Here is a 25,651-nt window from a genome sequence, read left to right as displayed (position 1 = left end):
GCCGCTGAGGGTGGCGGGGGAAGATGGCGGCGGGGCCTGGCCGGGCAGCGCGGGGGTCGGCCCCGGCCCCGGCCCCGCTCCCGCCCGCGGCCCCGCCGCCCCGAGCGGGAGGAGGCAGGCTCCCAGTGAAAGACCTCAAAGCGGGGTGCCAGACTGGTTTATTGCAGCGGAGGGGGTGTACAGGGCGCGAGAGGAGATGGCGACAGCGAGCTCGCCCCCGTCCCGCAGCCCCACGTACAGCGAGAGCGTTTTGGTGCAAAGCCGCAGAGATTTGGCGTCTTCCTGCGTTGCCGGAAAGCCCGGCGGCGTCAGAGGGGGCGGCCGTGGCAGCCGGCTTTGCCCTTTTTGCGCTTGGTGGTGGGGGTCGGCGGGGCCAAGGCCAGGGCCTGGAGGCGGAAGGGCCGGGGCGGGGGCGCGGCGGGGGAGCCGCTCGCAGCCCCCTCCGGCCCCGGGGGAGCCGGGAGAGGAGAGGAGGGGGCCGCGGCGGGCGTCCATCCTCGCAGGACGCCAAAACCAGGCCCCGTCCTGTGGAAAATCCCTGTCGAGGGCAAGGGAGCTGCGCCGAAAAAGCGCTGCCTCGAAAAAAAAAACCCGAGGCAGGCCGCGGGGGAGGCCGGCGGGACCGGGGAGAAGGCGGGCTTACCTCGGCGCGGGGCCGGCTCGGGGCGCAGGCTCCGGCTGGGTCGCGGGGATCGGAAGTAGTTGCTGGCGACGGTCTCGCTGTCGTTCCTGTCCAGCACCAGCTTGTAGCGGTCTTCCTGGGGCTGGAAGTGGAAAACGCCGTCAGCGGCTCCAGATTCTGCGCTAGCCCTCGGGTTACGGCTTAGAAATAGGGCAAAGTGGGTAAAATACGATACAAAAGGGAGGAGGAACGCACGCTACCGTTGGCTCTCTGCTCTCGGCCGAAGGGCTCTTCCAGGCAGGTTTGGGCTGTGGCAGGGCTGGAACTGTGAGAAGAGACAGCGTTAAAGGGTCGTCGTCTCTAAAACAATTAACGCTCTCCTGACTGCGCTCCCCGATCCTCGTCACCGCTCCGGTCACCGACCACTGGGCTCACAGAGATTCCTAAGGGATCCGTACCGCGCTTCGCATTAGATGGTGTTACTATGCAAACTTTTTAGACAAACCTTCTGTATGCATAAGATTTTACAAGCCAGCGCGGCCCAAATGTGATCTGCCAAGCCCAGAAGCAGTCAGGCGCCGGCGGCACCATCCGGACGCTCCTCATACCTGCGGGCAAGCGGGTTTTTTGAATGACGGGCTCCGGAATTTTCCAGCAGCCGGTTTCCTCATCCCAGACGGATTCGCGCTTGATCTTCTCCAGATTGCTGTAGTTGCAGTCACGCCGGACGAGGGACTGCACCTGATCCAGCAGCTGCTGGAAGAGCATCAGGTCTCGCTCCAGGCGGCGGATGGTGCCGAGGTAATCGATCTTTTCCAGCTCAAACTCCGACTGCAGATCTTTGATCTCGGTCTCGGCAGCCTGCAGCTGGGACGTCAAACCAAAATAAATCGTTGGGATTATAAAGGAGAGAGACCGATGGTTACTGGGAGTACAGGAATTGGTCAGGCAGAGGGATGGAAAGACACACGCAAAAGCTGCAGCGTTTGGGAGGATTTCTAACTGATAATGAAGAATTGGGATGAGATTTGCGTGGAGAGATTATTCCACATCTGTTTTAATGAAAGATTTCTCACACTTCTCCAAAGTGCCGAGTCTTTGAATGGACCTTAAGTTAATCATACTAGAGTGGTCTGCGTCCGGTGCTAACGAACTCTTGGGAGTTCCTAATTCGATGACAAAGGTGCAATATTTATTTGATAACCTAAATACAGAAATAAAGCAAGTTCTTAACGTGCAGGTTTAGGACTGCACAGGCACACACACAGATTTTTTGGAAGCTCCTCCGATTCTGCCTCATCATCAGAGCAAAACTGATTTGCAAGTGTGCCTAAAATTGAAGAGCATTGCTTTTATTTATTTTTTTTTTCCCCCTGAAAACCTGTCACGGTGTAATTTCCTGCGGGAACCCAGGTGTGATCCCCGGGGCCATCAGAACTGGAGGAAGCCATGCAATAGATTGTGTAGGGCAGCAGAGGGAGTCGCATCCTCTCCCATCACCAGACGCGCTCCTCCAGCCAGTGTGCTGCACAGGAAGACCGGCCTCTAAAACAGCTGGGGTTTGGGGGTTCAACAACTTCATTCACCACCCTGAGGGCTGCTGCATCCGACATTTCATAAAAATACATGCAAACAACCTTACAGGCGCCGATGCAGGCACACGTATGAAATATTTCACGCAGCTGGAGTCATTCTCTCAACATACTGCCCTGAAACATTTCCTTAACCTAAAAAAACAGGTACGCGGCAGAGGAAAGAGGTGCTCCCTAAGTCTTCAGCAGGGATAAGAGGGAGCTGCTCACCTTCTTCTGCATCTTCTCCAGAAGCTTGCTCTTGGCTCGAACCTCCTCCTGGATGGAGTCGTAGACGTTAAGCAGAACCCAATCACTGCCGTCCTCGTTAGATTGCTGCAGCGCGGCCGCCAGCTGCATCCTCCGCTCGTCCGCGTATTTTTTCCGGCGTTTATGCTTTTCTTTGAGGTCCTTGTTTTTGGCCTGTTCCCCCCCCACCACCTGTCGTTCCAGCATCTGCAGCCTGGAAAAGGCAAACGCTTCTCTTAGCTCAGCGGTGCAAAGCACCGTCTGCGTAAGCGCGGAGGCCGCACGTCCTTACCTGAATGACGTTTGGGAAGACACAGGACAGAAGACAGTGATTTCTGATGAGATTTGCTGCCCTGAGTAATCATGGCAAATTCCACTTTTATTAACAGTTTCTGTCATAGACACTCCCCTGGACCCAAGGCAAAGCGCGTGTTAGCCTGAGCACCTTTGTCAACAAGAATGTCCAGAAACCCATATCTATGCTCACAGAATTCTCTTTAAAAACCCTGTTTTGTGGAATTTATATTTCAATTCTTACTTCTTCTTTTGAAAGACTCTCAAGGCAAGCATAAAATGTGCCAAAACTGTGCAAACAAACATTTTAAATGGTGGATATGGGAGTGGTACAGCTGGAAGCCACAGTACAATTCCTTTTTTGGGGCAGTATCAGCCAGGGTTGATGACTTGCGTGATCTCAGTGTTTCTGCTTGAGCGCTGACACAGACCCATATTTGAAATCGAGCTCGTCTCATGTCCACACCACACAGCCCCGTACACTCCGACATGGAAATAAAGCCATGCTCCAGAGCCGTTCTCTTTGTCTGCACGGGGATCTGCGGCAGAGCAGATAGCTCAGGTTGGCCAGCACTGGCTCAAATTGGAGAAGATCCCGCTGCTGATAAACCCTCTGCTGATAACAGCCTCTTAATTATCTTCAAGCCCATGCAAAAGAGCTCGTTCTCCACCAGAGGTGACCTGCTATTCTACTGTCCTGCACTTGCCAAGTAGCCTTCAGTTTCATTTGCTTAATGTGCGCTTGAATCCTTGCTCTGCTGAGTGAGCATCAGAGATCTCACAGCCATCCTGATGTGTAAAGCTTTTACCAAGCAGCTTTGAAAATCCCCATGCCTGCGGAACCAAACCCTCCTGCCTAATCTGCAGAGAACTTTGATTTTAACAATGGAATGGGAAGAGCATTTTTCGCTTGTTTGTCACAAAAAGGAACGCTGCAATAGGACTATTAAGATGTTACACAGTCAAAACGAATGGTTTCTTTGGAGACCTCTCCATTAGTAGACAGGATTGCCCGCAAATTACAGACACTGCTGTTCTAGGTTTCTTAATAGCTCCTTTTCCAGCTGGGAGAGGCCCAACAGAGCAAGCACGCGCCACAGGAGCTCACAGTAAAGCTGAAGGAATGGTTAAAAACCACAAGACTTTTCAGAATCAAACTCCATCACCCACAATATATCTTATGTTGAGCGCTTCTGATTTTAATATAATTCCATGTGACAGAGTAAAAGAGAGAAATCAGCAGAATTTGCTGAGAGTGTGTATTTCTGAAACAGCCCAGGCAGCCCTCGCATCCCAGCCCTGTGCTCCAGGCCCTGGGTCTAATGCTGCCCCTAAGATGTGATTATTAGGAAATTTTGATGTCAGTTCCGGCCGATGTCTTGCAAATGTTGTCAGATGCATGAGTTAGAGGCAAAAGTGACCTCAGTGACAAGGGAGAGTCGTGGAGGACACACTCTTGTCCATTCACACGCACAGTGAGCGGCGGGAAGGCCTGCTACCTTACTTGTGCTGATACGAGAGGGCTCTAGGTGCCCTTCAGGAACCGTCTGTAAGAGGAGAAGGAGGCTGCCCCCATAACCTCTGTGGGCACTTAAGCTCTGCTGGCGCCCACCAGACTCGACTTTATAAACTCCTCATAAATTACACCTGCAAAAAGCCAGAGAAGGAAAAGATTTCCCTGTCTACAGATCTGGGCAGGATTTGTTATCAGGAAAGCACGCTTTTTTGCATTCACATCTGCTGACACAGACCTCTCCAGATTTGTCTCTCATAATTCTGCACTTGGCATCATGGAACGCCGCAGCTAACAGCCATTTATCTGCCCAAATAGGACAAAGTTCATTTTGGGGTAAAGAATATGCGTCTGCCTGGTTTTGTGCTATGCTGAACTCACAGCTGAAGCTCGAGAGTTGTAATATCATGGAAGAACAGGGTCGCTTCTTGCCCGTGTGTGTCGTAAGCAATGTACAAGAGGCAGTTAGCAGGAGCAGCGTAGTCACTGACCTGGCGAGCACCTGCTGCTGGTCTGCAGGCATGGAAATCCCCTCAGCGGTGACAGCCACCTCTGCTCCAGCACTCCCCCTGCTCACACCACCAGCATCTTGGACAGTCCGAGGCACTGCTGGGTCCTGAGGACAAGAGGAAACCAAAGGCCGCAGCTCTGAAGATGCAATGTGAGTACTAGGACAGATGAAGCTGATGCTACCCACTCAGGTTTATTCAACCCAGGAGGGAGAAGTAGCCTGAAGGGTACCTGGCCTGACGGTGGTTCTTCATCTGCTGCAGCAACAGAGTCTTCAGGCAAAGGCGTCTTGTCAGGAGGAGTTTCAGTCCTCATGGCAGCTGAAAAGAGGAAATACCCACAACATCAGCTCTGCAAAACTAGAGCATAAATCTGTGAAAACATCACACAAAGTCTTCACCAAAAGCTAAGAACTATGTGTCTGGAAGGCAAAGGTCTGTTATTTACCTTCTTATGCTGGTCAGTAAAAGCCATCAAAGACCCAGTGGGCATATCAGGTAAGGAATGCAGATTTTACAGGGTTAGGAGAGCCTGGGCCTCGTGTTTACACACAAATAATCTATTTCAGAGGCCGGGGGGGTGCACATTTGTAATCAGAGCGGGAAAAAAATAGCCTCTCACCTTAGAAAGTGATAGCATCAAAAATGAAGAATATAGGTTCAAGAATTAATATTGGACAATAAGTGCTGTACAAGCACATTGCAAAACATGCTCTGAGGCACTGCGGAAGTATAAATGAAAAGCAGTAACGAAGAGGATAGCTGGCAACAATTTATAGGTATGCGAGAGGAATATCCACCCTCCAGCAAAGTGATGGTGTTGATAATCCACCGGGAGACGGAGCCCTGCATCACATTTGCATGCAATGGAAGAGACTGCGGCAGGCACCCTCGTCTTGGGCGTGTGAGTTGTGCAAAGCCAATCGGATCAGGACAGAGCAGCGCCTGCCGAGACCAGTCATCTCTGCAGCTCAAACCCCTGCTCGAGAGAAACGCTGCGCTAAGTCAGAAGAAACTCACAAAATCGCATTTCATCGCCTCAAGGCTTACAGGGCAGGGCCAGGCTGGTCCTGACAGGGAAGTCAGGAAAATAGGGAAGAGGGAAGCTGGGACTCGTGAATGGCCCAGGAGAGCCAGAGTTACCGCTCCTGCTGTCAATAAGGGAGGGCTGAGAACAGGGACTGCTGTTGCTGCCAGGCAGCACTTGCTGCAGTAGCAGTTGCTGCCACTTTAAAGGTTGCAGTGGCTGACACAAATTTGACTTTGCAAAAACAGTCTGTCTGCTCACGCCTAAAGCCAACCCCCTCGCGTATTAACAGCATCAGGGAACCTTCAGACTGCACTGCACACCCTCCACCTGCCTCGGCCACACCTGCTTCCTTCCTGAGGTTCTCCTCGAGAGCAGACAGCTTGAGATCGTAGTGATTCCTCAGGCTACTGATGTCCTCTTCGAGGCGGGCACGGGACGCCTGCTCCGCTTCGTAGCTGGCCTTTAATTGGGCCAGCCTCTCTTCGTACTCCTGAAAGGCACAGCAGACAGCCTGACGCAACAGCCCTGTGACCGTACAGAAGGTCACATCTAGGTCACATCCCACCTATTGTCCACTCCAATAAAGCTCTACCATCCTGTATTCATTGACTTTTTCTGTGATTTAAGTCAACACAGTATTGATGGAAGGTGACTAGTTAGCCCTAGAAACCACTATCTTGGGCAGATGTGGTGCCCTGGAAGGAGCCTTGTAGAGGGTTTTACTTCCTTCTGGCCCCCAACTCCTCATTCTTCCTCCTGGCTCCACATCCCCTCTTTATCGTCATCCTTGTACTGTTCCTAACATCTTTGACTACTGCTTTCCTCCTCCCGATTTCTCCCTCCTCTGACAGGAGGAATCTAAGTTTCACATGTAGTTTCCTCTTCTTGTTACAGGTACTTCAAAAATTCTTCTTGGGAACCCATTCCAATTCATCTCCAGAGAGGTGGGAACAATGCTGAGAGAAAGTGGCATTGTAAATAAGGCCTCCATCAACACACGTTCTGTCCACAGGAGAACCCCAAGGACCAAAAAAATAGGAAGAGAAGCGTTCTGAAAAGGCTGAACCACACAGCCTGACACTATATTTGTAATGATTATTATAAAAACCCACAAGCCTTCATCAAAGACACTACGGGATACCCCCTCCTGACATACTTCTCTGATCAGCTGCTTCTCTGCTTCAACATCTAACTGGGGTTTGAGGAGGGAAGCTGGCTTTGCTTCCAGGTGAGCAGTCTCAGCAGGTAGAAGCCCTACAAAGCAAAGCAGAAATAAAAATCACTCACAATTACTGGGTGGGATTGTCTGTAGAATGCCTGGAAACAGAACAAAGAACGTGGCTGCCAGCAAAGAACATCGCAATCCACACGCTCCTTTAAACTGTGCTCGTGTGCCAGCATCTCTGCTGCCAAAACGCCCACTGGCCTGGGACTCCATAGGTGTGGGGAGAGAAGGAGTCAGTGCTGAGCAGAGGGGGAGAGGTTTAAGCTTCAGGTATATGAAAGCACATCTAAATCTAATCTCTTTCACAGAATAACAGGAGACTTGTTTCCAGGGCTATGCTAACAGATTGGGAAGATAAAAGACACTGGGAAGGAGATGAAAGGTGCAAGGAAATTGCCTTCTTTCTTCACAGCTGTTTCTGAAAGGTGGCAGAAATGGGGAAAAAAAAAAAATCTTACGGCCTTATTCCTCTGCTGAAAGTTGCCCTTTTTTAGGGCATAATTCTCAAAAGGTGATCAGCTCCCTGAAGACTGCTCTTACCCATTGGTTCCCACATTTGCTATTCCTACTTCATAGCAAAGAGCGAGTCTGCTGAGGCTGGGCTGAATCCTCAGAGAGGACAGTGCTGCTCTCTGTAAGCAGCGCCATCAAGAGGGCAAACCTTCTCTTGTCAAAAATTCACAGTGTCGGAGAACAGGGGCTGGATGCTAAATTTGAAAACATATATATATTTAATAAAGAATTTTACATTATTATTTCTTTAGCAGCTCATTTTTGCTCTGCCAGCTGAAACCCCTCTTCTGTGACTGACCGAATTCTAGCCAGAATGACGGAGAACCACCAAGGATTTGAATCACATCAGCATTTTCTAACATAATTTGTCATTATTGAAAATACTGGATAACCAAGATGGTCTTTACTAGCGGAGTAAGGTCAATTTGGCAACAGTGAAGGAAAAGTCCTTTACCAGAATGGAGAACTCTTCCTCCAGCAGGTAAGGGACAGGTTGAGGTTAAATCCAGTGAGCATTTTACATGTAAAAACCTCTTTTTTTTTCTGTCAAAGATAAAACATCTCTGGAACCACTAAGGGCTATCCTACCGGACAAGTTATTTGTGCTCATCTGTTCAGCTAGAATGGCCTTCAGCTTCTTAATCTCCTCTTGATATTCCCTCAGCAGAGCATCCTTGGGGTCCTCATTGATACAGGGCTTGTTCTTGATGTTTTTCGCTCGATTAGCATAGCGCAAAGTACTGAGGCTTTCATCATAGTTGTTATCAGCTGGAGATAAGCACGCTACCATCAGCGTCTTGGTATTCCCTCCAAGGGAGTCTTGCAGCAGCCTGGTCAGCTTTGAGTCTCTGTAGGGGATGTGCTTACACCTGCCGTCGACCAGGGCCGAGATGACATTGCCCAGAGCTGAGAGGGAGAGGTTGATTTTGGTGGCCTCTTTGAGCCGCTCCCCCGTGGCTCCAGTTTTTGACTGTCTCTCGCTTCCTGCCAGATCCACTAAATTGAGTTTTGCGGCCCTAAGGTGGTCCTGCCCTCGCTCATCTGCAAGAAAACAATTCCGGGTTAGGCTCTTCTTAAGAGGAAGCATCTTAACAGTCAAGAAACAGGACTCTCTTGGCATTACATTCCAGTTCAAGCCCTATTCTTTGTCTGCATTTGGGCCCTGCCTTAAGTAAATAAATACCTACTTAATCTTAGAACTACACATTTTAGTGCTTTCCTGAACGAGATCCTGCACAGTAAGAATTCATACACATTCTTACTCTCCTAGTGAGCTCTGAACACACACGCGCACACACACACCCCCTCCACATATTTCCACAGTGTTTAGAATTTCATGCAAAGCCCTCTGCAAGTAACAAGGTCAGACCATGAGTTTACACAACTTTTTTCCTCCTCAGATTGTTTCATGAAATTAAACAATGTCTGACAATTGAAGAGAAAAAAGGGAGGAAGCATGAAATGAGGAGTCAATGAGCAGCAACTGGAGCAGGGCTAGTTGGAGAGCACAGGCAAAAGAGCAGGCTCCCTGAACACCTACGGGACATGGAGACACAGGCAGGGGGGTTACCTCTACAGACTGCTGTGGGAAGGCTGGAGTAGATACTACGTTGGGAAACAATGAACTCCCAAACTACAGCTTTTCTCAAGACTGGAATCCAACCTACCCTAATCAATGGACATATTCAAGAAGTTTCTTGCTGTGCTTCAAAAGAAAAAGCACATCCTATCAGACACCATCAAGGACCACCATCTGGCTTTCTGTCCCAAGACAGCTCAAATGTTCAAGAAGCCCAGCAGATCTCTCCTCTTGCCCAGATAGCTGTAAAACTGCGCCGTGACTCAGCACGCAGGCATGCTCGGCGGCATCTGTTCCTCCTCAACTCATGACATTCTCAGTGAGAAAGTAGAATGAAGGAACGCAGGCGAGAAACAGGAAAACTGAAAGAAATCGGGACTGCACTCAGCCCGGACCACCTGGATGAGGAGCTGGATCTCAGCAAGTGAGGAGTCAGACCCAGTGAGCTCGTGCCATTCCCATCATACCACTTTAAGGCAAGAGAAGATGTGAGCTGAAGTTAACAGCTAGCTCCCCAGCTACCTGGATGCACACCTCACACATATAACATCTGCTTCCTGACCTGCATTTTGAGGCTGGATTAACGTGATGACACAAATCCCCTGTGACTAAGAGAGCACGCATTCGGTTGCTTTAGGAACCCCTCGGTTTCACTGGCTACTTAACTTTCCCAGCCTCATGCAGAGCAAAGAGTTGGACACACATTCCCAAATCACATACTGTCCTAAGTGCTGGACCACGCTCTTGGGTGTCCATGTCCCAGTCGTCCCTCACGATTACAACCCAAGTTCCAGGGAAGAGCTCCTTTGGCACTCCAAGCAAAAAGAACATTAAGGTTTTAACTGAGTCCGGCCTTTTCCAGACACTTCTACAAAACCTAGCCTTCAATTTGGTCAGAGTTAAGTTTTACAGCTGTGGACAATACCTAAACCTGAGCAATGAATGATATGTTGCATGGGGGAAAGTTAAAAGTTCACAGGTAAAGACAAGAATCTAAAATCTATTGCCCCAGGATATTTCCCCAGTTACAGCAACAGATTGTTAACTGCGGAACTTAACGTTCGCTGCAGAGCAGACTCGTTGTTTCACTCCAGATCTTTCTGGCATGTCAAGACATGGGAGAATTGGGGAAAAAAAACACAGATGGAGCTTAAATAGAGCACCCTCTCACTATCCTTTCTGAGAGCTGGGGTGAGTGGACAGTTACAAAAAGTAGGTTTTCTAACCCTTTCCCTCCTTCCCCCAGTTTATGTAAACACTGACAGGCAATTAAAAAGTTGTTTTGGTTCCTGACAGTCCTTTTGCCCACGGAGACTGTTTGTTTCAATTGAGGAGCTTAGTGGTTTAGTTTCCATGGTGTAACAAGGTCCCCAGACTCTTGCTAAAACGTCTGCAGCAGCCCGAAAGTCTTGCCTGGCTAATTCCTGTACAGCCCATTGGCCAGTTCTGGTGGCATAAGCACTGGCCAAAGCTACGACGTCTTTCTCATTAACTGATCAATCCCTAAGCACAATGTGAAGGAATAAAACATCTGCTACTCCAAATACAGTAAAAATACTAATGGTAACTTGCACATTTCATACATCCACAGCCAGAGAGCCCGGTATTTGCCATAATCCTGTTCCTGAATCCTGCAGTTACGTGGACTTTAGTCCACGTAACTGCAAAGAGATCCTTTAAAATATCAACTCCCTGTAAATTATAATTTACTACAGGCTCAACTGGAAAATAAGTTTGAACTTCCCCATGTACTTCTTCATGAAGCCTAAAGATGACAACATAAATACACCTTCATTAACTATTTCAACTAATTATTACCCTAGTAGAACCATCTGGTTACGGGGATTGTGCCAGAACCCTCAACTTTCTCCTCAAATATTCCAGCTGTCTTCCATTTAACTGCCAAAACTGCAAGTTTCCCCACCTGCCATTCTGTTCCATGTAACAAGTTTTCAAAGCTTTAAATCAGAGAAATTGTTGCAGGCTAGATTAAGAGCCCTGCACCCATCTGGAACACAAAGGAGGAGAGTAAATACTTCTTTTTTCTTGTGAGGACTAAAGTTGGGATTTTACAGACCCACATAATGCAAGGATTAGCATCCACCGGCTGTGCTAATTGAGAAATTCCAGAAATCCCATGGACACCATTTTGGATAGAGGAAAATGAGGTACTATCACCAACATCTGGAACCACAACTTAGGAAGACATGGTGTAACTTCCTCTGTGACTGAAACAGCTGAAGAAAATGAAGCCAAGCTGTTCACAGCCTCAGCCGGAGTCAAGGACTAGACAGAATATAGGAGACTAATTCGTTTCTTAGTCCCAGAAAAAACCCTTTTGAGGTCCGTGTTCAGACCCAGCGAGGCAGCTTTATCAGCTAAAGAAATGCCAGTGGAAATGAGATTCTCAAGAAAGGAAAATTTGTCATTAAAACATTATTAAGGGATTCTTTTTTAAAATTCCATTTTAAAACCCAGATTAGCTTTTGCTTAAATGATGTGCCCCGTGATTAAGCTCAATGAAGGAATCGTTGGGTGAAATGATCTGACTTGCATTGTAAAGGAGGTCAGACAAGACAGATAAGAATATAAGTTTCTTCAGGCTGTACAACATATGAACTCCAAGCCATTGTATGGGCTGTAGGATTTAGCACCCTTTGCTGAAAATAAAGGTTTAAGAAGATAAAGGAATATAAGGAGAATTAAATATGTTCTCAGTCTGAGTGTAAGACATTTCTCTCCCAAGGGGGAATCGAGGGAAAAAAAAAAAAAGACTTTGAATACTCAGCCGTTTCACAGTGTGAAGAATGTCCATGTCAGGGCACAATTCTGATTTCTACTGGACCTAAAATAATTTAGGATCTAAGTTTAGCTGGAGGGCGACTGGTCAGACCGCACAGATTCTGCGCTCTGCTAGGCCCAGGCCTAACACAGGATATCCAGCTACCTACCTACAGTGTAGATTTCCATGTTGACAGTAAAGATGGAGTGGGAGCGGGAAGAGTCCTTATTCATGAGGGTGTAACCCACTGCTCGGTTTCTCCAGCCTGTCTCCATGATCTGCTCGCACTGGACCACGCCATGCACTGTGTGCAGAGACAGCCCCTTCACGTACACCCCTTTCTCGGGGTGCTCCTTCAGCTGCAAACAGGGACAACGCAAGACAGGTTAGAACAAGACACACCGAGACTGCGGGAAGGTGCGCCAGAAACTGTCTGGAAGCTTGAGGGCTACGCAAGTTTTGCATGTGGAGAAATTAAACCACAGTATGGCAAAAACATATCTGGCTGCCACCAAAAAGCTTTAGTATGCTGAAGCAGGAATAAAACCCCTCAAAAAGAGGGAACCACCTTCATGGCTCTGCAGGCAAAAAGAATTAAAGTTAAAAGTTTGCTGATTGATTCAGACATCTCCCAGGCCACAAGAAACCTGCACTGAGCCGCCTTCTACCTCCCCTATTATTAAGCTGCATATTTTAAAAAAGAACTGAAATGTTTTTCACCTATTATGGCAAAGGCTTTAATATCTCTTCAGTCATAGGGAGCTTTTTAAAAATCAAAGCACAGATTCAATAGTCACAGATATTGTTACCAGTGCTTTGCTGAACCCCTCCGCTCTGAGAGGGCGTCTTTATCTCCCTGACAAAATTCTCAGTGTCACACCCATCATGCACAGGCGGACTATAATAATTTTTCTCCAGATTAGTTCCTTTTTAAGATGCTCTAAAATCCTATTCAGGCACCTGGCTAGAGACAGAGTGTTAAATACCTAACAGCATCTTTTCACCAATTATCCATCATGCAGAAGAAAAATTTCATACAGCGTGCTAATAAACAATTGAAATGTTCAAACTCTTGAATGATCCATCAAACCTACATAAAAAACACAAAACAATTGAGAGATCCCTGCACTCCTACACCAGCCCCCTCTGAAGCTCCCTCCACACTGGGAATTTTAAACGAGCTGAATTCATTTTCAACAGTGATGTTACGCCCCACATCCGCTGAGTTCATAACCAAAACTCTCTCTTTATTGTGCCAGCTGGGATATCAAGATATGGCTGTCATGACTCGGTGTCACGGAGTGACAGACACTGCGTTTGGCAGTGTGACTTCCAAAGAAGATCTTTAGATGCTTTAGTGATGCACGCGCCACCAGAAGCAATGTAAAATAGCATGTTTGCTTTTAAAAATCCGCACAGAACAGAGCAGAACTGACTGAAAACTAAACTAGGCAGGATTCTAGCCTTGTTCTAAAGCTGCGTCTGCCCAGGATGAATCCAGTTACAGAATCACAGCCAGACTGTTCATACACTGTGACTTTTGCCTGTGCTACAGGGGAACCCTGCAGCTGGCCCGGCTGTATTTGAGGGTGCTGCAGAGTCCCTGAGGAACACCCAACCGAGGACATGGCTGTTGTTTAACTCCACGACAGACTGATGGGGGCATTTTCCTTGCAGAGCACCGTAAAACCTGCTCTTTACAGGGTTTCATGCCGCAGGAGGTGATTGTGGGCTTCAGAGTCTCCAAAGTCACTGATGTTGAAAGGCAAAGGAACAAACAGAAATGGGATTTTGGAGGAGAACTGGGCGACACAGAAGGAAGCAGTAGGTCAGCCTGGGCTTTCGGTCTCAGCAGGACATGCCTCATGCCTCCCTTAATTACTCGGCAGAGGCAGCAACAGGCAGCGGCTGTCACCGGTGTGATGGTGTTACCCTGGAAACTGTTCTGCCCAACTCCTGCCCTCCCAGTGCCAACTGCAGTCGTCATGGAAACCGGTGTCACTGCTGATGTGGAACAAAGGATGGGAAACTGCAGCAAGTGCCTTCCGAAACAGTGAGTCCCCTTCTCCCACCCCTCGCTCTCCACACACCGAGCACTCTTGGAACATGGAGCGGAGAGGGTTTTGCCTCCCTGAAAGCCAGAAGCCTGTTAAAAAAAATCTGCCCCGTGAGGCAGTTTGGGTCTGTCACCATCTCGGTGCGTGTGTGCGGCAGATGGTGCTAGCGCCTCGGTTTTCTTCACAAGGGCAGTCCTGCCAGGAAGTAAATTAGGACAGGAGATTTCCAGCTTCCCCCAGGAATACATGCAGAAAGATCTGCAAAGCCACCAAGAGGTAAATTTTGTAAAAATCAGCCCCCTGTTTAGGACTTCAGGAAAGTTTACCCTCCTGCGTTCCTGGAAACCACCTGCCTTCCCCATGCATTCCCATAGGGAGTAATATCTGCTCTCTCCCCTCAAAAAAGGATCAGCCTTTTTTGTTTTAGACAGATAATGAGATCATCCGCAGCTACACTGGATCAGATTAAACACTTGTAAGGCACAGAATCCTCCTGCTTTAGAGACAGTTGTGAGATGAAGAGGATTAGGAAGAAATTGCCCCATGAGCACTTTATTCCATCCTTGTCCAGTAATGATTTTCATGGAGCTTCTGCTAAGCTACCGGCCGCTATTGAGCGGGACACATGGGACTGGATCCTGTTCCTTCTGCCACTAAACTTTCACTAAAGTCCCTCAAAATCTCCTCTTGGCTTCCATATTCATCGCTATATCTTCATATGCTGGCGTTCAGCTTCTGACAGCATATTATTGCACTTCTGCAAGGCATTTGTGATATCTGAGCAAATTAAAGCACTTTCTAATTGAGACACATTGACTCCGCCTCACCTCCAACTTCTGCTTGGTATCAGCTCCTAGGAGGTCTCGTATGTCTTCATTGTAAATCTCCAGGTAGGAAGCTCTCACCAAGAACTTGGCATTTTCAGCACACTGCACAAAACAAGAGCGATTTTTGGGTAAGGTTCTCAAAATGACGGCAAGTAGGCAGCCCACATAGATCCTCAGTGCCAACTGGGTGCCTACCTCCCGTCAGCACTTCATCAAATCTCTCCTGGCATTCCCAGGTGTAACTACTCAACACACTCACTATAAGGACTTTCGGACCTTAAACATCTCAAGTACGAGTCCATAAAGTCAGCAGAGATGAGGGTGCAGTTCATCTGACTATACATGGGCCTCAGCTTTAGGATGAGAGGCAGCATACCCAAAAGCCTGTCCCCATTCTTGCTCCCGGGTGCGACTGGCACTCAGTCCTTGGGGTATGACACAAAAATCATCTTTCTCGATATCACACTATCTTACAACAGCATCTCTTTCACATCGTTACACACCTACCTGTATGCTCTCAAAAATGTGTTCAAATGCCCTGGGTATTATGCCTTTCTGTGTAGAAGGATCCACGACTCCCTGCATGGTGAATGACTTCCCACTGCCAGTCTGGCCATAGGCAAATATGGTGCCGTTGTAGCCTTCAGTCACACCCTAGAAATGGAGGAAACCCAAATAAAATAGCCATTGTCCTCACCCTTTGCATAACAGGAAGTATGTTGTCCAGATTCAATCCCACCTCGTGAAAGGTGTTTTAAAGGAAGAGCTAGAAGTAAACAAACAACTGCTTGATCTTCATATGCCATCAGAGTGTAATAATAATTTAAAAAAATGCATTCTGCTGGCATATAAATTGATGGTTTTCTCTCAAAAATGGAAAACTTGAAGAAATGCAGGTGTTGAAAAGTGGAAGGGCAGTTGACAACACTTAGAAGACTGGAATATTTTTCACAGAATCATAGAATGCTTTGGGTTGGAAGGGACCTTTATAGGTCATCGAGTCCAAGCCCCCTGCAGGAGCAGGGACATCTGTAACTAGAGCAGGTTGCTCAGAGCCCCGTCCAACCTGACCTTGAATGTTTCCAGGGATGGGGCATCCACAACCTCTCCGGGCAACCTGTGCCAGTGCCTCACAACCCGCATTGTAAAAAATTTCTTTCTTAAATCCAGTCTAAATCTGCCCTCCCTTAGTTTAAAACCATTGCTCCTTGTCCTGTCACAACAGGCCCTGCTAAAACGTCTGTCCCCCGTCTTTCCTATAGGCCCCCTTTAAGTACTGGAAGGCTGCTATAAGGTCGCCCCGCAGCCTTCTCTTCTCCAGGCTGAACAACCCCAACTCTCTCAGCCTGTCCCTGTAGGAGAGGTGCTCCAGCCCTCAGATCATTTTCGTGGCCTCCTCTGGACCCACTCCAACAGCTCCATGTCCTCCTTGTGCTGCAGGCTCCAGAGCTGGACGCAGTACTCCAGGTGGGGTCTCACCAGAGCAGAGTAGAGGGGCAGAATCACCTCCCTCGACCTGCTGGCCACGCTTCTTTGGATGCAGCCCAGGATGCGGTTGGCCTTCTGGGCTGCGAGTGCACATTGCCGGCTCATGTCCAGCTTTTCATCCACCAGTACCCCCAAGTCCATCTCCGCAGGGCTGCTCTTGATCATATCACCCCCCGGCCTGTATTGAAACTGAGGATTGCCCCGACTCAGGTGTAGGACCCTGCACTTGGCCTTGTTGAACCTCATGAGGAGGTTCTCTTTTTGCCATAGGGAAGAAAAATCTTATGAAACCCAGAGAGACAACTAGAATGCTAGTTGACTGCGAGTAGGGTGGCCAAAAGGATGGTCTCTAGCTTAGAATAATGTTCTCTTGGAAAGCTGGCTGAAAGAAGGCCTCACTTTCACTTGTTCCTATTTCAGAGCAGCACGGTAGGAACAGAAGATATTTGGATTTCTTAAGGTTTAAATAAAATTTTAAAAAAAACCCTATTAATCGAACAATCTACTGTTTCAGACCCTGCTTGTTCTCACGATCAGGAACTTCCATCTTAAAAATATCACTAGCCATTTTATCCCTGTTTCTTCTTCTAACAAAATTGGGGTTTTGGGGTGGTTGGGGTTTCTTTTGCTTAACTGGTTCCTTTCTCACCCTAGCTGTTTACCATGCTGATGTGTTAACAAGGAAACAAACATATCACCTCTCATTTTGCTAGTCTAAACCAGGCTGAGGCTCCCTGTCCTCTCTAAGGTGGTCTCTTCTCTCACTTGACAGTAAAAATGTCCCTACAATCATCAGGAGTCTTGTTTGTCCCCCTTCTCCTCACATCACTTTCCACTGCACTTTCTGTCCAGCTCCCATCTCCAGGGCCTGCTCAGGGAGGTTCATCTTTCGTATAAACATCTGCTAAAACAATTAAGTGTAATTCTACCCTCAGTGCCCCACTGGCTGCTGAAAAAGTTTTTTTTTTCTTCCCAATTTCCCAGCCTACCGCTGGGACGCTGTTTTGCCCTCCTCTGCGCCCCAGGGTTGCAGCTAAGCCACTTGAAACAGCAGACAGGGCTGTTTCTGTCCATAAATCAGTTCCACTTAGGGATCACCTACCCACGTAGAACTCCTGAGCCCACGTCCCAGGCTACGTGCTGGCTGTGTCTGGCTTGCTTCGGGCACCACTCACCTCCACGAGCGGGTAGGCGATCTCGTTGTAGATCTGCTCCGTGTTGTGCTCCTGGTAGTACGCCCCGTCGAAGGTGAACTGCTTTGGGGGCTCGCTGGCAGTGGTGGGGTTTTGGAGGAAGCACTGGCCCCGCGCGCTCTCCATGCTGACAACCGCCTTGCAGCCGAGAGCCTTCTCACGCTCGTTCATGGGCCGGCAGCGCACGATCACCTTCACCGCCTCCGAGGTCATTTTTCAAGGCTCAGCTCAACGTCACACGCGCTCACTTGGGCAGGGCTGGGGGGGGCATCGGGGCCTGGACAGGCCTGTGGGAAGGCAGGGGCAAGCCTGACCCTGGGGCCTGCACCCCTCGGTGGGGTGGAGCACTCACCGCTTGCTGGGGGCACTGAGGGGAAGGACCCCCCTGCAACTTGGCATGAGGAAGGAGAGCCAGGGGGGCCGCAAAATGGCTGGCAGAGAAGGGGAGACTAAGGAGGAGAAAAGCTTGGAAGGGATGAAGGGAAAGGAGGAGACTTGGAACAAGTCTGAGGGGGAACTAGGGCAGGCCGGGGGGGGGAAACCTGAGGGGAGCCTGGGGGCGGGAAAGCCTGAGGTAACTTTGGGGAGCCGGGACAAGCCCAAGGGGGACTGGGCGAGGGAAAACCTGAGGTAAACCTGTAGGTGTCGGGCAAGCCTGAGGAAGCGGAGGGAAACCCGAAGCGAGCCGGGGTGTGCGGAGGGAGCCAGGGGCGCTGAGGAGAGCCCGGGCCGGGGGCTGAGGGGAGGCGGGAAGCGCCGGCGGACCCACCGCGCATGCGCGCAGCGGCCCCACGCGGTTGCCACAGCGACGGGGCAGCGTGGCGCAAGGCCCCGCCCCTCTCCCCACGTGACTGCGGGCGGCGCGGGCGGGCGCGCGCGTGTGCAAGAGCCGGCGTGCACCAACGCGCGCGTGTGCGAGCGGGGGCGTGCAGGAGGGCACGCGCGCGGGGGCGTGCAGGGGCACGGGGGCGTGAGCGCGCCGTGGGAGGCGTGCACAGCCGTGCCGGCGCACGAGCGTGACCCCTGAGCGTGCAAGAGAGGGCGAGCGCGTGGGGGTGCAACTGCGCGAGGGTGCGAGAGCGCGGCGGTGCACGCGGGTGCAAGAGCACGAGGGCTTGAGATCGCAAGAGCATGGGAGCGAGTACGGGAGCGCAAGCGCCCGGTGCAAGTTGTGCAAGCGCGCGAGCGCACGCGGGCGCGGGGTGCAAGTACGCAAGCGTGTGCGTGCCGCGGAGCGCGAGCGCGTGAGACTGCAAGTGCACGAGCGCGAGTGCACGCGCGGGAGCGCGGGAGCGTGCACGCTCGCACGCGGCGCCGTGGCGGGGCCGCGGGAACACAAGGCGGCCAGCAGACCTCTCCTCCGGTAGCACGAGAGCCGTTTATTGCCCGATGCGCGCCGTACAGCCCGCCGAGCGCGTGCGCAGTCCGTGGGAGGGGAATAAATAAGGCAGATGGCAGCGATTTAAAGCTCAGTGGGGATTTTGGGGGTAGCCATGCCCGAGCGGGGGGCGGCCGGGCCTAACCCCGCTCATGCTGCACCCCGACGGGGGTGGCGGGGGCCCAGGCGGCCTCCCCCCAGGCGGTGGCCCCGCCGCCGGGGTCCCGCTCCTCGTAGCCAGGGTTGCGGCGGCCGGGGGCCAGGCGGCAGAAGCAGCCCCCCGGTGCCCCGGAGTAGTGAGCCAGGAGGGCGGCCACGCTGGCGAACTCGGCGTTGGAGTGCTGCCGTCGGCGCCGCCGCCACGGGGAGAGAGGGGAGAGGTGAGCCCCCGGCTCGGCCAGAGGCCGCGGTGGCCAGCGGGCCTTGCCAGGATGGCCGTGCACCCGTGCGCTGTGCACCCATGCACCAAACACCTATGTACCCGTGCACCAAACGCACCCATGCACAGAAGCACCCGTGTCCTCGTGCACCATGCACCCGCAAACCCAATGCACGGGTGCACACATGAATCACATACACCCGTGCACCCATTGCACCCATGCATGCACGGACTGATGCGCCCCTGGACCCGTGCGCCGTGCATCCCCACACAGCTGCACCCTGCGCGCTGACACACCCACAACTCAGATGCACCTATGACCGCTGCACCCATGAATCAAACACACGCCAACACACCCGTGCACCACGTACCCACGCACAGACGCACTCGTGCACCCGCGAATCAAATGTGACCGCGCACCAAAGCGCGGATACACCCGCACACCCACACCCATTGGTACCTGTGTGCCATGCACAGATGTACCCGTGCACCGGTGCACCCATTAACCAAATGTGCCCACGCACCGATAGCCCTGTGCACCTGTGCACCGATGCAACCATGAAGCAAATGCACCCGTGCACCCATGCACTTATGAAGCAAACGCACTTATGCGCCAGTGTGCCCGTGCACCGAGGCACCCGTACACCTGTGCGCCGATGCAACCATGAAGCAAATGCACCCGTGCACTCCTTAATCAAATGCACGTACGCATCCGTGCATCCGTGCAGTGATGCACCAATGCATCCACGCACAGATACACCAAATGCACTCACACCCCAGTGCATCCAGGCACCAGCGCACCCATGCGTAGGTGCACCAAAAGCACTTACACCCCAGTGCATCTGTGCACCCATGCACCGATGCACCTGTGCACCGATGCACCCAATGCACTCACAGCCCAGTGCATCCATGCACCAGTGCATCCTCGCACAGACGCAACAAATGCGCTTACCCAGGTGCAACCGCTGCAACCGCTGCACCCGCGCACCAAATGCACCCGCGCACTCACGCATCAAGTGCCCCCGCACACGATGCACCCGTGCCCCGCTGCCCCCGCGCAGCACCCTCACCTCCACGCAGAACCTGCCCTGGTGGGTCCTGAAGAGGCAGTAGGGGACGACGCCGCAGGGCGCCCGCACCCACAGGCACCAGCGCTTGGCCAGGCCGGGCTCGGGGCGCAGGAGGAAGGCGCCGGGGACGTCCCGCCGCAGCAGCGCGATGCCGCCGTCCCTGGGGAGGGGACGAGGTGGCGGGTGGGCGCAGGGGAGGGTGGGGTGACGGCGAGGAGCAGGGTGCTCCCGCACACTCACCTGGCGATGCCGGCGAAGGCCCACACGCTCTCGGCGAGGACGCTCTCGTTTTCAGGGAGGAAGGCCAAGCTCCTCGCCCCTTTGCTCTCCCATCCTGCCGCCGCTGCGGGAGCCCGTTAATCCCCTCTTCGCCCCCAAAAACCCACGAAATCAGGGTTACGTGTCCCCCACCGTGCCTCAGTTTCCCCTCCGGGCACTCACCGGCATCGCGAGGCAGCTGGTGGAGCTGGCTCTCGCCCCCGCAGTCCCGGTAAGCCCCCGAGCGCAGGACTTTGCTGCGGATGGCTTTTTTGCGCACCAGAACCGGGGAGCAGTAGGGGTTCCCCGGGCGCCAGGCACCAGCTCTGCCCTCCGCCTCCAGCCGTCGCTCCTGGGGGGTGGAGGGGCTGTGAGGGGAGTTTTGGGGATGCTTGCTGCGCGAAATGTCGTGCAAAACACCGTGCAAAAAACCGCTATACAAAAATGCCCTGCAAAAAAGAAAAAGCCATGCAACACACCATGCAAAAATGCCATGCAGAAAAATGCTATAGAAAAAAAAACACCACGCAAAAAAATTCCGTGCAAAAAATGCTGTGAAAACAATGCCATGCAAAAAAATGCCATGCAAAAATGCTTTGCAAAAAATGCTGTGCCAAAAACCACCATGCGAAACAGCATGCAAAAAATGCTATGCAAAAAAAGTTATACAAAAATGCCTTGCAAAAGAATGCCATGCAAAACACCCTGCAAAAATCTGCTGTGCAAAAAAGTGCCATGCAAAAAATGCCCTGCAAAACACCATGCAAAATTGCTGTGCAAAAAAATGCTGTGCAAATACACCCCATGCAAAACGCCACACAAGAAAAGGCCGTGCAAGAAAAGGCTGTGCAAAATGATGTGCAAGAAAAGACTGTGCAAAAAACTGCCCTGCAAAATGCCATTTAAAACAGGCTGTGCAAAACACTGTGCAAGAAAAGGCTGTGCAGGATGGGCCTTGCAAAATGTGCTGTGCAAAAACGTGCCATGCAAAACACTGTGCAAGAAAAGGTTGTGCAAAACGCTGTGCATATACCGCTGAGCAAAGAGATGCTATGCAAAAAAAGAGGCTGTGCAAGAAAAGGCCGTGCAAGAAAAGCCGTGCGATACACCATGCAAAAATGTGCTATGCAATAATGTGCCATGCAAAACGCCGTGCAGGAAAAGGCCGTGCAAAAAATCCCATGCATGAAAACGCCATGCAAGCAACCGTTGTGCAAAGGCCCATGGGGCAGCACCCAGCACCCTGGCAGGGTGCACCTACCCCTGCGCCCAGGGAGCCGAGGCCGGCGGGCGCAGGCAGGCGTCGGAAGGAGACGAGGGCGTTGACGTTGCGCGACACCTCCTCGGGGTTGAGGGGCTCCCGCAGCACCCTGGCCCCCAGGGGCTCCCCCTCGCCCGCCTGCTCCTCGGGGTGCGCCAGGAGGTAGCAGAGCTGGAAGGAGCGGCAGAGCAAGAGGTGCAGGGTCTGGACCTGGGGGAGGCGAAAGAAGCTGCATGCAAATATTCAAAAAAATAATAATGGTGGGGTTTTTTTTTTGGGGGGGTGGGCCATGCACCTCGCCCGGGGGCCCCACAAAGAGGTGGCAGAAGAGGGTGCTGGCGGGGCTGCAGGGATTGCGGGCCACGAAGGCGAACTGGCGGTCGGCGTGTCGCCACGTGCTGTACAGGATCCGGCGGAGAGCGTGCGCCATCAGCAGCGTCTGCAGGGACAAGGTGTGTGTGGGGTCACTGGGACCGAGCACCCCCGGGCCCCCCCGGGGTGCAGGCGGTCCCGGGGTCACCCCTATTTGCACGTCAGGTTGCAAACCTGCAAATGCGTGGCAGGTTGCAACCCTATTTGCAAATGCAAAGCAGGTTCCCAAGCAAAAAAAAAAGCAATGCTCGGAGCGGTGCAACCCCCCCAAAAGCACCTCTCCAGCACCCCCAGCCCCCCAGCACCCATGACCCCCCCCAGCACCCCTACCTCCCCGTCGGCACCGTAGACCTTCAGCCCCTGCAAGCTGAACCTCAGCACCACCGACCTCCTCCTGGGGCAGTCCTGGCCGGGAGAGATGCAGCGTTGGGGGGGTCCGGGCTGTGTCACCTGGGGGTCCCCCCCACTATTCGGGGTCCCCCCACTTCCCGGCGAAGGGGAGCGGTGGCGGATGTCCGACCTTCAGCGCCCGCAGCTGCTCCTCCAGCCGCCCCACTTGCTGCTGCAGGTCCAAGTCCTCCACCGCGAAGGAGCCCACGTACTGAGGGGGGGGCAAAAACCCACCCGTGTCAGCAACAACCCCCCCACGATGCTGCAATTGTCCCCCCAGGGCAACCGGACCACCCTGAGATGATGGTTTGGAGGCTCACGGGGATGCACCCAAACCTCATCTCGGGGTCCCCCCTGTGAGTAAATCACCTCCGCCGGCTTGGCGATGCCCCGGGCTCGCTGCTGGGGGGCCGCAGGATCCGGCCCCCTCCCGTTGGCCGGCTTCTTCCTCATGGCAGCGGGGTTTCGGGGCGAAGGCTGGATCAGGATGGGGTTAAGCGGCTCTGGTGCCGCATCTGAATTATCCGGAGCCACCCAGGGCAGTGACGGAGCAGGAGCGAGCAACGGGAGCCCGGGTCTGGCCCCCGGTCACGGTCCCTGCGAGGAGGAAGGGGACAGACACAACCTGCCCCCACCGTCCCCCGTTTCCAGCCGCTGAGCCCCGGGGAGATGCTGTGGTCCCCGTACGGTGGTCCCCAAGTCGTGACCCCAGTGCAGATGTCCCCAAGTGCTGGCCCAGAAGCAGGGGTCCCTCCATACCGATCCCAGTAAAAGTGTCCCCAAGTCCTGACCCCAAACCCAACGCGAGGGTCCCTGCATCCCAAGCCCAATGCAAGGGTCCCCAACCCCAGCATCATGCGAGGGTCCCCATGTCCCAGCCCCCATGCAAGGGTCCCCCTGTGACCCCAAGCGCCATGCAAGGGTCTCCACAGCCTGACCCCAACCCCAATGCGAGGGTCCCGGCATCCTGACCCCAAGCACGATGCAAGGGTCCCTGTGTCCTGCCCCTGAGCACCACGCGAGGGTCCCACGTCCCTGCCCTGAGCAGGATGCAGGTAGTCCCCATGTCCTGACCCCGAGCACGATGCCAGGGTCCCCAGATCCTGACCCCAAATGTGATGCATGCGGTCCCCACATCCCAGCCCCAAAGGAAACCCAAGTGTCCCCACATCCTGGCCCCAGCAAGATGCAAGTGGTCCCCGCGCCCCAAGCATACAGTCCGGACCCCAAGCGAGGTGCATGCAGTCCCACATCCTGAACCCCAACGAGATTTTGGGGTCCCCCCCATCCTGCCCCCCCCCAGGGCTCCCCGCCGGCCACGCAGCCCCGAGACCCCCACGGCTGTCCTTCAGGGGCGATCCTCAAAACACCAGCGATGGGGGCAGCAGGTTTGGGGGTGCTTTTTCTGCCAGAGCACCCACCGAGGGATGCGCCCGGCCCCTCTCCAGCCACCTAAAGGCGTTTTGCCCCCCCCAGCCCTCAGCCGGGCTGAGACCGGCGCAACTCGTGTCACCGAGGCCACGCCGCAGCCGCCGGGGTGCAAACACGGAGGAAGGGGGGGTCCGGCTGCTCCAAGCGCACCCTAATTGGGGGGCGGGCGTCCCTGCGGTGCCCCCATCCCCTTTGCAAGCTTAGGGCTGCCCCTCTCCTTTTCGGCACAATTTGGGGGGTCTCCCCCCCCCCACCAGCCAATCCGCGGGCAGGCAGCCCCCAAGCCCCGCCCCCTTTTTCCCACGCCTCATTTCTCAATGGAGCCCCCCAGCCCACCGGCCACCCTGGAGGTCCCCAAGGGAGGGATGCTGCCCCCAAAATTTAGGGGGGGGTGTGGGGGGTGTGCGACACCCAGATACCCAGCATCCCCAGGGCCCCCCATCCCGCTGGTCCCCTCCCCGCTCCGGCTCACGGGCAGCTCGCTCGGATGGCTCTGGAGAAACGCAGGCGAAAAATTCCCCCACTCGGGCTCTCGGCCTTCGCCGGTTGTTTTCCTTCCCCGGGTGGCTCCTCCAGCAGCTCCCACTGCGGCGCAGGGATGCTCGACCCGTGGGCGTCAGGCCCTCGCCGCCAGCCAGGCCCAGGCGAGCCCGAGCCCACGCCGGGCACGGGGCAGGCAGCGAACTCCCATTTCCTGCCTCCGATCTGCCCGCGATGAATCACTGCAATTTATCTCTCCGGTTTTCTCCGTTTCTTGGAAGCGACGGCGAGCAGAAAGGCTCGGGCTTTTTGGAAAACGCGGCTGCAACTGATTTTTTTTCTCTTTTCTTTTTTTTTTTCCTCTCCTATGGCGTGCCCAGCAGAGAAGCGATTTCTAACCCTGATGCACACACACGTTCGCTCGCTCACCACCCCCTGCCCCGACGCTCAGACTCTTTTCACCCCAATTTCTGAATTCCCTGGGGAGTTTTGCCCACCACTATCTGCTTTCACCAGAAAAACAGAGAGAGGGATAGCTCCGACCTCGCTGCAAAGCGGCCATGCGAACCCAGAGCCTCGGGTCCCCAAAATCCTCCGGCCGGCCAATCCACACGGGGCCGAAGCAAAAGCTGCCCCCAGCCCCAGCGATGCACTTGGCTCCTGGAAAGGGAAAGCAACAGTTTGGGGAGGAGATGGGGTCTAACCCCTTGGAGCTGTATCCGAAAATCCCCATCTCACACCCTGGTGCTCCTGAGGGTGTGAGGAAAAGGGTCCCAATGGCAGCGTTCAAACCTTGGGCTGCCGCCAGCGCCGGTTGCTTCGAGACACTGTGAGATGCCCCGGCAGAGCCCGCCGGAAGAGTCGATAGCGTAGAAATGGTGGAAAAAAGAAAAAAACCAGGACAGATGGGGCTGAAGAAATAACATAACGGAGCCCAGTCTGGCCAGGAAGCGGAGACTGGAGAAGAGCGAGCAGCAGAGCCGGCACGAACCTTCCCGAACGCGCAGCGGAGCTGCCGCTTGCTCTGCCGGCAATGCCGACGCGGGCTGGAGACGTTCCCATTCAATCCCGGTTGTTGGTCCGGGGAACGCGATGCCCCCAGGGTGGTGAGGATCAGTCCTTCGGATTAAATACAACCAGACCTGTGGCTTTTTTTTTTTTTTTTTGCTCCATGTGCAGA

At 53.1% G+C, this 25,651-nt stretch overlaps 2 protein-coding genes across 3 annotated transcripts; both read right to left on the bottom strand.

Annotated features, from left to right (window-relative positions):
* Nucleotides 1-180: 180 nt before the first annotated feature.
* Nucleotides 181-20,619, bottom strand: KIF17 (kinesin family member 17). Of its 2 annotated transcripts, XM_072883910.1 has the most exons (15): nt 20,520-20,619; nt 17,435-17,739; nt 15,279-15,425; nt 14,772-14,873; nt 12,057-12,246; nt 8,115-8,567; nt 6,945-7,042; nt 6,131-6,278; nt 4,991-5,079; nt 4,741-4,865; nt 2,425-2,656; nt 1,231-1,489; nt 883-947; nt 644-764; nt 182-556 (listed from the first exon to the last, which is right to left on the bottom strand). In XM_072883910.1, the coding sequence occupies exons 2-15, from the start codon at nt 17,663-17,665 to the stop codon at nt 309-311; spliced, it is 2,508 nt and encodes an 835-aa protein (XP_072740011.1). In that variant the 5' UTR covers nt 17,666-17,739; nt 20,520-20,619; the 3' UTR covers nt 182-308. The 2 variants fall into 2 exon arrangements, with proteins under 2 accessions (XP_072740010.1, XP_072740011.1); XM_072883909.1 differs by having other exon boundaries at nt 181-764.
* On the bottom strand, nt 18,971-23,013 carry SH2D5 (SH2 domain containing 5). The gene is made up of 9 exons (XM_072884302.1): nt 22,930-23,013; nt 22,691-22,771; nt 22,501-22,575; nt 22,094-22,237; nt 21,799-22,008; nt 20,721-20,889; nt 20,520-20,622; nt 20,280-20,439; nt 18,971-19,303 (listed from the first exon to the last, which is right to left on the bottom strand). Exons 1-9 carry the CDS (start codon nt 23,011-23,013, stop codon nt 18,971-18,973), a joined length of 1,359 nt encoding a protein of 452 aa, XP_072740403.1.
* Between the last annotated feature and the right edge of the window lie 2,638 nt (nt 23,014-25,651).

This window comes from Ciconia boyciana, chromosome 19, assembly GCF_034638445.1.
Source record: "Ciconia boyciana chromosome 19, ASM3463844v1, whole genome shotgun sequence".
Classification (NCBI taxonomy): Eukaryota; Metazoa; Chordata; class Aves; order Ciconiiformes; family Ciconiidae; genus Ciconia; species Ciconia boyciana.
The sequence above is the reverse complement of the archived record's forward strand: the minus strand, read 5'-3'. Positions and strand labels throughout refer to the sequence as shown.